At 46.1% G+C, this 13,266-nt stretch overlaps 1 protein-coding gene across 1 annotated transcript in view; it reads right to left on the reverse strand.

The window, feature by feature from the left end:
* Window positions 1–13,266, reverse strand: part of LOC139543133 (CDK5 and ABL1 enzyme substrate 2-like) — a 102,263-nt gene that overhangs the window by 55,606 nt on the left and 33,391 nt on the right. Inside the window, exon 2 of the mRNA XM_071349351.1 lies at window positions 3,357–3,452. Coding sequence (XP_071205452.1) covers window positions 3,357–3,452 — 96 coding nt within the window. The remainder of the gene's footprint in view (window positions 1–3,356; window positions 3,453–13,266) is intronic.

The raw sequence follows: 13,266 nt of genomic DNA on the forward strand, positions 1-13,266 counted from the left end.
GCTTTATAAATACATTTTATTTTATTTTATTTGGTCAGGAAGGTGACCAAGAACCCAATGGTCACTCTGACAGAGCTCTAGAGTTCCTCTGTGGAGATGGGAGAACCTTCCAGAAGGACAACGATCTCTGCAGCACTCCACCAATCAGGCCTTTATGGTAGAGTGGCCAGATGGAAGCCACTCCTCAGTAAAAGGCACATGACAGCCCGCTTGGAGTTCGCCAAAAGGCACCTAAAGACTCTCAGACCATGAGAAACAAGATTCTCTGGTCTGATGAAACCAAGATTGAACTATTTGGCCTGAATGCCAAGTGTCACCTCTGGAGGAAACCTGGCACCATCCCTACGGTGAAGCACGGTGGTGGCAGCATCATGCTGTGGGGATGTTTTTCAGCGGCAGGGACTGGGATACTAGTCAGGATTGAGGCAAAGATGAATGGAGCATAGTACAGAGAGATCCTTGATGAAAACCTGCTCCAGAGCGCTCAGGACCTCAGACTGTGGCGAAGGTTCAACTTCCAATAGGACAACGACCTTAAGCACTGTTGGCTTCGGCATTTTGAACATTGAGATATTAAAGATGTGATAGATCAGACGTATAGTATATTAAGGAGTGAGATCTGTAGAAAGACAGAGTGGCTGTGGAATGTGCTGGGTGGACGGGAGGAGCTCAAAGGATTGCTATAGGGGAGACAGATGGACATCTGTGGACTATTAGAAGGAGGGGTTGAGGTCAGATCCCCTGAAGGGAGGAATAAGGGTTTACTATCCTCTTCCTGTGGAACCATAAGATGTAAGGATTGGAGAGAAGGAGGAGTGTCTTAAGGGGGATATATATATATCTGTGATGGGAGAAATGTTGGGTTGTCTGAATTACAGCTGTACAGAACCTTTGGGAAGAATTAAACTTGGTTAAAGCTTCTCTAGTGTTATTTACTCTGAAAAAATAAGAACCTAACAGCACACAGCCAAGACAACAAAGGAGTGGCTTCAGGACAAGTCTCTGAATGTCCTTGAGTGGCCCAGCCAGAGCCCGGACTTGAACCCGATTCGAACATCTCCGGAGAGACCTGAAAAAATAGCTGTGCAGCGACGCCTCACATCCAACCTGACAGAGCTTGAGAGAATCTGGCTGTAACGTAACAAAATGTGTTAAAAGTCAAAAGGTCTGAATACTTTCCGAATGCACTGCATACTAGCAGCGTGTAGCACCATCACCGATCTGTCTCGTCCTGCGAACTCCTTCCTCACCACCCGTCCTAGACAGCAAAGATGATCTATTTAACTTATTCATTCATTTCGAGTACAACTTTGCCTCTTCCTCTCTGATCCAGAAATACTTTTAAGAAATACCGGTATTTTTGTGGTATTTTTGTCTGAGCATAGCTAGCAAAGACCAGGCAACCTCTTCCGCCTCACATTACCAAAACCCTGCCCGCCGTGTTAGATTGACAGGTTTAACACAACAAAAAAACGCAAAGGCGCAAGGAGGAAAACGAAATAGCAAAATTAAGCATTGCGATTGATTAATCGAATCTGATTGATCATTTTTTAATTTTGAGAATCTTAAACCACACAGAGTATGTAAAATAATTGTCAGTTACCAACTGAGAATTATTTTTATTTTCGTCACAACAAGGAAATGAAAAGTTAAATATTAAGCATTAACATTCGATTTTTAAATGTGTCAGCATTGTACTAGATAGTACCATGGAAAATTTTATTTTTCAAATTGGCAGGCATTATGTGTACTCATTTGTGCGTACTCAATTGTGCGTACTCAATTGTGCATACTCAATTGTGCGTACTCAATTGTGCGTACTCAATTGTGCATACTCAATTGTGCGTACTCAATTGTGCATACTCAATTGTGCATACTCAATTGTGCGTACTCAATTGTGCATACTCAATTGTGCGTACTCAAAAATAACAATGAAATGTATTACTTTGAATGACAATTTTGTCACAAAATAAATGCATTTCCATTTAGGAAAAGGAATTGCAAACATGATATTCATCATTTACCCATTAGAATTTAAGATTGAATTAAGTCATTCATTAGATTTCCATAGGGTTGTGGGTCGAAAACTGAAATTTGAATTTCAGTTCACTACCCGAATTGACTGAACTGAAATGGAATTGATCCCAACGCTGTCGTGAGAGGCATAGCAACGGATTACTCTGAGAATTGTGTTCTGTTTAATGGAGAGTGTGGGACCCACTGTTATAAGTCCATCTTTTGTTTTGTTCAAGCCAAGCAGTGACATGCCAGGCAGTGTATAACAGTGACTCGTACGTCTCTTTAAAATCATAATAATAGCCTGCAGCAGTGACTAAACACCTCCCTCTGTAACTGGATCCTGGACTTCCTGACAGGACGGCCCCAGGCGGTAAGGGTAGGTAACAACACATCGGCCACACTGATCCTCAACACAGGGACCCCTCAGGGTTACGTGCTCAGCACCCTCCTGTATAATTAAGTTTGCTGACGAAACAACGGTGTTAGGCCTGATCACCGACGACGACGACGAAACACCAGACTGATTAAATAAACAGACCTAGCGGTAGAACAGAGCCAGGTAACAGAGGTGTTAAGGTGATCGTATAGGTCCTCTGTCTGCAAGGGTTAGCCAGGTAGCTAGTGGATTCACGCTTTACTATGCACCCCGTGACCTGACCTAAGAAACCAAAGTCAAAACGAGGAAGACATTCAGCATCTCTGGGACCAATGGACGTGTTTTCTTCCCTTTAGTATTAACATGGACGTACAGGTTAACTGACACACCTGAGTAAATGAGGGATACAAAAGTGTATTGAAGGAAGGTGCTTCCACACAGGTGTGTTTCTCAGATAATCAATTAACATCCCATGATGCTTATGGTCATGTATAAAATGCTGGGCAGGCCATTATTTTTGGCCATAAGAGTTCCAAACCAATGGCGTTCCAGACACTTGTAGAATCTATGCCAAGGTGCATTGAAGCTGTTCTGGTTTGTGATGGCCCAAACGCCCTATAAAAGACACTTCATGTTGGTGTTTCTTTTATTTTGGCAGCTACGTGTATATTCCTCATTGGTGTTAAAGGCCTACTGTGTGGTAGCTACAGTAGATGTGGATCATGTTAATGAATGGTATTGCAGCGTATATAAGGCCTAGACCTCATCAAAACCCTGAACTGGACCTTTGTTCACACACCTCTGGGTTGGACAGAAGACACAGAGACAGTGTGTTGCAAAAGATAAAGGACACTGTCGCCATCTCTTCTTCCAAACACAGGAAGTTCTGTGGGAGAATGAGGAAGTGCTTCAGGACGTGCAGCCTCGAGCAGTAGGACTCTTGAAATAAGTGTGTTCACACCTGCTGCCCCGCGTGTCGTACTGTCTCATGTTCTTGATGAAGTGGACCTTCTTCGCGGGGCGAGGTCTGGGAGAGCCCGACAGGTTACGAGTCCGACTGCAGGGGGAGGAAGGGAGAGTGGGAGGGATGAGGGGGAGGGAGGCAAGAGAGAGGGAAGGAGGGAGAGAGAGAGAGGGAAAGAGGGAGAGAGAGAGAGGGAAGGAGAGAGAGAGAGAGAGTGAGGGAAGGAGGGAGAGAGAGGTAAGGAGAGAGAGAGAGAGAGAGAGAGAGAGAGAGAGAGAGAGAGAGAGAGAGAGAGAGAGTGAGGGAAGGAGGGAGAGAGAGGTAAGGAGAGAGAGAGAGCGAGTGAGGGAAGGAGGGAGAGAGAGGGAAGGAGGGAGAGAGAGAGAGGGAAGGAGGGAGGGAGAGAGAGAGGGATGGAGAGAGAGAGAGGGAAGGATGGAGAAAGAGAGAGTGAGGGAAGGAAGGAGGGAGAGAGAGAGTGAGGGAAGGAGAGAGAGAGAGAGTGAGGGAAGGAGGGAGAGAGAGAGTGAGGGAAGGAGAGAGAGAGAGAGAGAGAGAGAGAGAGAGAGAGAGAGAGAGAGAGGGAAGGAGGGAGAAAGAGAGTGAGGGAAGGATGGAGAGAAAGAGTGAGGGAAGGAGAGAGAGAGAGAGAGGGAAGGAGGGAGAGAGGGAAGGAGGGAGAGAGAGAGGGAAGGATGGAGAAAGAGAGAGTGAGGGAAGGAAGGAGAGAGAGAGGGAAGGAGGGAGAGAGAGAGGGAAGGAGGGAGAGAGAGAGAGGGAAGGAGGGAGAGAGAGAGGGAAGGAGAGAGAGAGAGGGAAGGATGGAGAAAGAGAGAGTGAGGGAAGGAAGGAGGGAGAGAGAGAGAGTGAGGGAAGGAGAGAGAGAGAGAGAGTGAGGGAAGGAGGGAGAGAGAGAGTGACGTAAGGAGAGAGAGAGAGGGAAGGAGGGAGAAAGAGAGAGTGAGGGAAGGAGCGAGAGAGTGAGGGAAGGAGAGAGAGAGAGAGTGAGGGAAGGAGGGAGAGAGAGAGAGGGAAGGAGGGAGAGAGAGGGAAGTAGGGAGAGAGAGAGTGAGGGAAGGAGAGAGAGAGAGGGAAGGAGGGAGAAAGAGAGAGTGAAGGAGGGAGAGAGAGAGAGAGAAGTACAGTTAGTCATGAAACACAGACACAAGCGACCTCCCAATTTCCAGTACCAAAAGTCACCAATCATCACAGTAAACAAAACTGCTAATGACATTGGCTGAATTCAAGCCTTTGTTACTGTGATGAAAAGCGATCAGGGACAGTCAACCTGTGATCACTGTGTGTTCCCTGGGGGGGAGAATCACTGTGTGTTCCCTGGGGGGGAGGAGTCAACCTGTGATCACTGTGTGTTCCCTGGAGGGAGGAGTCAACCTGTGATCACTGTGTGTGTTCCCTGGGAGGGAGGAGTCAACCTGTCATCACTGTGTGTTCCCTGGAGGGGAGAATCACTGTGTGTTCCCTGGGGGGGAGAATCACTGTGTGTTCCCTGGAGGGAGGAGTCAACCTGTGATCACTGTGTGTTCCCTGGAGGGGAGGAGTCAACCTGTGATCACTGTGTGTTCCCTGGAGGGGAGGAGTCTACCTGTGATCAGTCTGTCACGTTCACCTTTCCAACCATATTATTTCACCATAGATCTCTCTCTCCTCTCTCTTTGGTCACAAATCTGTTTTCATTCACTAACACTGTGAGAAGATGGTAGAGCTTTCTTTCAAGCTGCATTATGTTACACTACATGGCCATGGCTATTTTAGCCTCATCCATTGCTGACAGGTGTATAAAGTCGAGCACACAGCCATGCAATCTCCATAGACAAACTGGTGGGCTTTTTTTCATGGTTCGGGCCTCTTAGTTCCAGTGAAGGGAAATCTTAATGCTACAGCATACAATGACATTCTAGATGATTCTGTGCTTTCAACTTTGTGGAAACAGTTTGTGGAAGGCCCTTTCCTGTTTCAGCATGACAATGTCCCCGTGTACAAAGCAAGGTCCATACAGAAATGGTTTGTTGAGATCGGTGTGGAAGAACTTGACTGACCTGCACAGAGCCCTGACCTCAACTCCACTCAACATCTTTGGGATGAATTGGAATGCCGACTGCGAGCCTGGCCTAATCGCCCGACATCAGTGCCCGAGTTCATTAATGTTCTTGCAAGTCCCCGCAACAATGTTCCAACATCTAGTGGAAAGCCTTCCCAGAAGACTTGAGGCTGTTATAGCAACCATGATTTTGAAATGAGATGCTCGATGAGCAGGTGTCCACATACTGTGTAGTGTATATGTGGCCTATATACAAGGACTCTGAATGTTTATTGCCGTAATTCAAACCACATAAGAGCCGCGTAAGTGGATAAGAAAACGCTGAATGGGAAAAGTTTAGATTTGAGTAGAAATCTGTGGCAGTGATGATGATGCTGATGTCACGGTGATTATCATCTCAACTGAAAATACATAAGAATAGTAGAGACAGTGTCTCTCTCTGTGTGTCTCTCTCTGTGTCTCTCTCTCTGTGTGACTCTCTCTGTGTGTTTCTCTCTGTGTGGCTCTCTGTGTCTCTCTCTCTGTGTGGCTCTCTATCTCTCTGTCTCACAATTCCATCCATCCATCCCCCTCTCTCCATTCTCCCCTCTCCCCATCCTCCCCTCTCTCCATCCTCCCCTCTCTCTCCATCCTCCCCCTCTCTCCATCCCCCCTCTCCATCCTCCCTCTCTCTCCATCCCCCCTCTCTCCATCCTCCCTCTCTCTCCATCCCCTTTCTCTCCATCCTCCATCTCTCTCCATCCTCCCCCCTCTCTCCATCCTCCCCTCTCTCTCTCCATTCTCCCCTCTCTCTCTCCATCCTCCCCTCTCTCTCTCCATCCCCCCCTCTCTCTCCATCCTCGCCTCTCTCTCTCCATCCTCCCCTTCTCTCCATCCTCCCCTCTCTCTCTCTCCCTCCCTCTCTCCATCCTCCCCTTCTCTCCATCCTCCCCTCCCTCTCTCCATCCTCCCCTTCTCTCCATCCTCCCCTCTCTCTCTCCCTCCCTCTCTCCATCCTCCTCAACTCTTCCACCCCCTCTCTCCATCAATATCCTCCCCTGCCCTCCCCTCATCCCTCTCATTCCCCTAACCAGTACTGTCTGGTGGTTTTTGGGTCCTGCGTTTAGTCTAAATGCAGGGGAGAGAGGGACAGACTCAAACCAGATCTTTATCTCTCTACTTGCAGATGTGAGAAAAAAGAACATTGAAATAGGATGCAGTCTTCTTATTACAGCTGGGTAGCTTGAGGCAGCCCTCTTATTACAGCAGGGTAGCTTGAGGCAGCCCTCTTATTACAGCAGGGTAGCTTGAGGCAGCAGTCCTCTTATTACAGCAGGGTAGCTTGAGGCAGCCCTCTTATTACAGCAGGGTAGCTTGAGGCAGCAGTCCTCTTATTACAGCAGGGTAGCTTGAGGCAGCCCTCTTATTACAGCAGGGTAGCTTGAGGCAGCAGTCCTCTTATTACAGCAGGGTAGCTTGAGGCAGCAGCCCTGGTATTACAGATAGGTAGCTTGAAGCAGCAGCCCTCTTATTACAGCTAGGTAGCTTGAGGCAGTCCTCTTATTACAGCTGGGTAGCTTGAGGTAGCAGCCCTCTTATTACAGCAGGGTAGCTTGAGGAAGCAGCCCTCTTATTACAGCAGGGTAGCTTGAGGCAGCAGCCCTGGTATTACAGCTAGGTAGCTTGAGGCAGCCCTCTTATTACAGCAGGGTAGCTTGATGCAGCAGCCCTCTTATTACAGCGGGGTAGCTTGAGGCAGCAGCCCTCTTATTACAGCAGGGTAGCTTGAGGCAGAAGCCCTGGTATTACAGCTAGGTAGCTTGAGGCAGCCCTGGTATTACAGCTGGGTAGCTTGAGGCAGCCGCCCTCTTATTACAGCAGGGTAGCTTGAGGCAGCAGCCCTAGTATTACAGCTAGGTAGCTTGAAGCAGCAGCCCTCTTATTACAGCAGGGTAGATTGAGGCAGCAGCCCTCTTATTACAGCAGGGTAGCTTGAGGCAGCAGCCCTCTTATTACAGCGGGGTAGCTTGAGGCAGCAGCCCTCTTATTACAGCAGGGTAGCTTGAGGCAGAAGCCCTGGTATTACAGCTAGGTAGCTTGAGGCAGCCCTGGTATTACAGCTGGGTAACTTGAGGCAGCCGCCCTCTTATTAAGGCAGGGTAGCTTGAGGCAGCAGCCCTAGTATTACAGCTAGGTAGCTTGAAGCAGCAGCCCTCTTATTACAGCAGGGTAGCTTGAGGCAGCAGCCCTCTTATTACAGCAGGGTAGCTTGAGGCAGCAGCCCTCTTATTACAGCAGGGTAGCTTGAGGCAGCAGCCCTCTTATTACAGCAGGGTAGCTTGAGGTAGCAGCCCTCTTATTACAGCTGGGTAGCTTAAGGCAGCAGCCCTCTTATTACAGCTAGGTAGCTTGAGGCAGCAGCCCTGGTATTACAGCTAGGTAGCTTGAGGCAACAGCCCTCTTATTACAGCAGGGTAGCTTGAGGAAGCCCTCTTATTACAGCAGGGTAGCTTGAGGCAGCAGCCCTGGTATTACAGCTAGGTAGCTTGAGGCAGCCCTCTTATTACAGCTGGGTAGCTTGAGGCAGCAGCCCTCTTATTACAGCAGGGTAGCTTGAGACAGCAGCTCTCTCATTACAGCTGGGTAGCTTGAGGCAGCAGCCCTGGTATTACAGCTAGGTAGCTTCAGGCAGCAGCTTTGGTATTACAGCTGGGTAGCTTGAGGCAGCTGCCTTGGTATTACAGCTGGGTAGCTTGAGGCAGCAGCCCTGGTATTACAGCTGGGTAGCTTGAGGAAGCAGCCCTGGTATTACAGCTTGATAGCTTGAGGCAGCAGCCCTGGTATTACAGCTGGGTAGCTTGAGGCAGTCCTCTTATTACAGCTGGGTAGCTTGAGGCAGCAGCCCTCTTATTACAGCAGGGTAGCTTGAGGAAGCAGCCCTCTTATTACAGCAGGGTAGCTTGAGGCAGCAGCCCTGGTATTACAGCTAGGTAGCTTGAGGCAGTAGCCCTCTTATTACAGCGGGGTAGCTTGAGGCAGCAGCCCTCTTATTACAGCAGGGTAGCTTGAGGCAGCCCTCTTATTACAGCAGGGTAGCTTGAGGCAGAAGCCCTGGTATTACAGCTAGGTAGCTTGAGGCAGCCCTGGTATTACAGCTGGGTAGCTTGAGGCAGCAGCCCTCTTATTACAGCAGGGTAGCTTGAGGCAGCAGCCCTCTTATTACAGCAGGGTAGCTTGAGGTAGCAGCCCTCTTATTACAGCTGGGTACCTTGAGGCAGCAGCCCTCTTATTACAGCTAGGTAGCTTGAGGCAGCAGCCCTGGTATTACAGCTAGGTAGCTTGAGGCAGCAGCCCTCTTATTACAGCAGGGTAGCTTGAGGAAGCAGCCCTCTTATTACAGCAGGGTAGCTTGAGGCAGCAGCCCTGGTATTACAGCTAGGTAGCTTGAGGCAGCCCTCTTATTACAGCTGGGTAGCTTGAGGCAGCAGCCCTCTTATTACAGCAGGGTAGCTTGAGACAGCAGCTCCCTCATTACAGCTGGGTTGCTTGAGGCAGCAGCCCTGGTATTACAGCTAGGTAGCTTCAGGCAGCAGCTTTGGTATTACAGCTGGGTAGCTTGAGGCAGCTGCCTTGGTATTACAGCTGGGTAGCTTGAGGCAGCAGCCCTGGTATTACAGCTGGGTAGCTTGAGGCAGCAGCCCTGGTATTACAGCTTGATAGCTTGAGGCAGCAGCCCTGGTATTACAGCTGGGTAGCTTGAGGCAGCAGCCCTGGTATTACAGCTAGGTAGCTTGAGGCAGCAGCCCTCTTATTACAGCTGGGTAGCTTGAGGCAGCAGCCCTGGTATTACAGCTAGGTAGCTTGAGGCAGCAGCCCTCTTATTACAGCAGGGTAGCTTGAGGAAGCCCTCTTATTACAGCAGGGTAGCTTGAGGCAGCAGCCCTGGTATTACAGCTAGGTAGCTTGAGGCAGCAGCCCTCTTATTACAGCAGGGTAGCTTGAGGAAGCCCTCTTATTACAGCAGGGTAGCTTGAGGCAGCAGCCCTGGTATTACAGCTAGGTAGCTTGAGGCAGCCCTCTTATTACAGCAGGGTAGCTTGAGATAGCAGCTCTCTTATTACAGCAGGGTAACCTGAGGCAGCAGCCCTGGTATTACAGCTAGGTAGCTTCAGGCAGCAGCTTTGGTATTACAGCTGGGTAGCTTGAGGCTGGGTAGCTACCTGAACACCATCCCAACCGTGAAGCATGGATGTGGAATTACTTAAATCATACAATGTGATTTTCTGGATTTTTGTTTTAGATTCCGTCTCTCATAGTTGAAGTGTACCTAGGATACAAATTACAGACCTCTATGCTCATGCTTTGTAAGTAGGAAAACCTGCAAAATCTGAAGTGTATCAAAGACTTGTTCTCCCCACTGTATATATTTGTAATAATGACAATTACAACAATACTGAATGAACACTTTTAACTTAATATAATACATAAATAAAATCCTTTTAGTCTCAAATAAATAATGAAACATGTTTAATTTGGTTTAAATAATGCAAAAACAAAGTGTTGGAGAAGAAAGTAAAAGTGCAATATGTGCCATGTAAGAAAGCTAACGTTTAAGTTCCTTGCTCAGAACATGAGAACATATGAAAGCTGGTGGTTCCTTTTAACATGAGTCTTCAATATTCCCAGGTAAGAAGTTTTAGGTTGTAGTTATTATAGGAATTATAGGACTATTTCTCTCTATACCATTTGTATTTCATATACCTTTGCCTATTGGATGTTCTTATAGATACTATAGTATTGCCAGCCTAATCTCGGGAGTTGATAGGCTTGAAGTCATAAACAGCGCTGTGCTTCAAGCATTGCTAAGAGCTGCTGGCAAACGCAGGAAAGTGCTGTTTGAATGAATGCTTACGAGCCTGCTGCTGCTGCCTACCACCGCTCAGTCAGACATCAAATCATAGACTTAATTATAATATAATAAACACACAGAAATACGAGCCTTAGGTCATTAATATAGTCAAGTCCGGAATCTCATTTTGAAAACAAAACGTTTATTCTTTCAGTGAAATACGGAACCGTTCCGTATTTTATTGAACGGGTGGCAACCCTAAGTCTAAATGTTACTGTTACATTTTCAGCAACGCGCTTCTGTTAAATCATCACCCGTTTGGCGAAGTTGAAGTAGGCTGTGATTACATGATAAATTAACCTTTCACGAGCCTCTACCCCGGGTCCGGGATCACCCCCCACCCCCCCCACACACTGATTAGCATAGCTAGCATAGCTTCACAAGTAGATAGTAGCATCTAAATATCATTAAATCACAAGTCCAAGACACCAGATGAAAGATACAGATCTTGTGAATAAAGCCACCATTTCAGATTTTTGTTTGTTTTACAGGGAAGACACAATATGTAAATCTATTAGCTAAACACGTTAGCAAAATACACAATTTCTTTGTCCACCATTTTTTCTCTCCACCAGTAGCTATCACCAATTCGGCTAAACTAAGATATTGATAGCCAATAACCAATAAAAAACCTCATCAGATGACAGTCTGATAACATATTTATGGTATAGGATAGGTTTTGTTAGAAAAAAGTGCATATTTCAGGTAGAAATCACAGTTTACAATTGCACCGACCATCACAACTCGACTAGAATTACTATAGAGAGCAACGTGTATGACCAATTTACTCATCATAAAACATTTCATAAGAATAGACAAAGCATAGCAATGGAAAGACCCAGATCTTGTGATTCCAGACAATATTTCAGATTTTCTAAGCGTTTTACAGCGAAAACACAATAAATCGATAAGTTAGCATACCACATGTGCAAACGTTACCAGAGCATCGATTCAAGCCAAAGAGCGCTATAACGTAATCATCGCCAAAATATATAAATTTTTTCACTAACCTTCTCAGAATTCTTCCGATGACACTCCTGTAACATCATTTTACAACATACATATAGAGTTTGTTCGAAAATGTGCATATTTAGCCATACAAAACCGTGGTTATACAATGAAAATACTGGCAAATCAAGCCTCAAAATGTCGGACGTCATCTTTCAGAGTGATCTAGTTTAATCGAAAGCTAATCATATACTTGACTAAAAAATACAGGGTTGACAGGAATCGAAAGACAAATTAGTTCTTAATGCAACCGCTGATTTACATTTCTAAAATTATCCTTACTGTGCAATACAGGGTTCGCCAAGTGAAGCGATAACAAACAAAATGGCGGATTATGCGTTTAAAATATTTCGACAGAACAACGATTTATCATATTAAATATTTCTTACTATGAGGTGATTTTCCATCAGATTCTTGGGCAATGTATCCTTTCTTGGGTCTAATCTTCTTTTGGTCGATAGATGTCCTCTGTCCTTCGAAATGTCCACTAACATCGACCGAGACCCCGAAACGTGACCAAAGCTTCAAAGTGCACGACAAAGAAATTCCTCAAAATCGCACTAAACGGATATAAATTGCTATAAAACAGTTCAAATTAACTACATTATGATGTTTTTAACAACTATAACGACTAAAAACATGACCGGAGAAATATCACTGGCTAAACAACCATTTGGAAAGAGGCAAGTCCGATGTTCATCTTGCGTAAAACGCGCGAAGGGAAAGGACGGTACTTCCACGTCTTCTTGTTTTATAGTGGCTCTGATTGTGCAATCGACTCCATTCAAAGCGTGATGACGTACTGACACCCAGAGGAAGACGTAGGCAGTGTCGGTTTCTCCATATCATTTTCAGGCACCTTAAAACCGACCCCAGATCAGGGGTCAAAATTTCTGAAATCTGACTCCCTGTCAGGAAAAGTGCTGTAGAAGTAGTTCTGTACCACTCAGAGACAAAATTCCAACGGCTATAGAAACTAGAAAGTGTTTTCTATCCAATAATAACAATAATATGCATATTGTACGATCAAGAATTGAGCACGAGGCAGTTTAATTTGGGACCAAAAAATGCTAATGCGGAACAGCACCCCCTATAGTTGCAAGATTAAGAGGCACCGCATTGATTATATGCAACGCAGGACAAGCTAGTTAAACTAGTAATATCATCAACCACGTGTAGTTAACTAGTGATTGTGTTAAGATTGATTGTTTTTTTATAAGATACGTTTAATGCTAGCTAGCAACTTACCTTGGCTCCTTGCAGCCACAAGGTCCTTTTGATGCTGCACTCAGGTAACAGGTGGTCAGCCTGCCACGTAGTTTCCTCATGAATTGCAAAGTAATCGGCCATAATCGGCGTCCAAAAATGCCGATTACCGATTGTTATGAAAACTTGAAATCGGCCCTAATTTATTGGCCATGCCGATGAATCGGTCGACCTCTACTCTGAACCAATTATATTAATTTGTGGAAAAAGCATTAAACATTAATGGCTTCCTTCTTTTCACTCTGTCATTTAGGTTAGTATTATGGAGTAACTACAATGTTGTTGATCCATCCTCAGTTTTCTCCTATCACAGCCATTAAACTCTGTAAGGGTTTTAAAGTCACCATTGGCCTCATGGTGAAATCCCTGAGCGGTTTCCTTCCTCTCCGGCAACTGAGTACCACCGTACCCAAACCGGCCGCGTGCGTGCAACATCGTGCACAAATTGATTTTGTCCCCCCACACCAAACGCAATCACAATACTCAGGTTAAAATATCAAAACAAACTCTGAACTAATTACAGTATGTGGGAACTCCTTCAAGACTGTTGGAAAAAGCATTCCAGGTGAAGCTGGTTGAGAGAATGTCAAGGGTGTGCAAAGCTGTCATCAAGGCAAATGGTGGCTATTTGAAGAATCTGATATAAAATATATTTTGATTTGTTTATCACTTTTTTGGTTACTACA

This window comes from Salvelinus alpinus, chromosome 17 (genome assembly GCF_045679555.1).
Source record: "Salvelinus alpinus chromosome 17, SLU_Salpinus.1, whole genome shotgun sequence".
In the NCBI taxonomy this organism is placed as follows: Eukaryota; Metazoa; Chordata; class Actinopteri; order Salmoniformes; family Salmonidae; genus Salvelinus; species Salvelinus alpinus.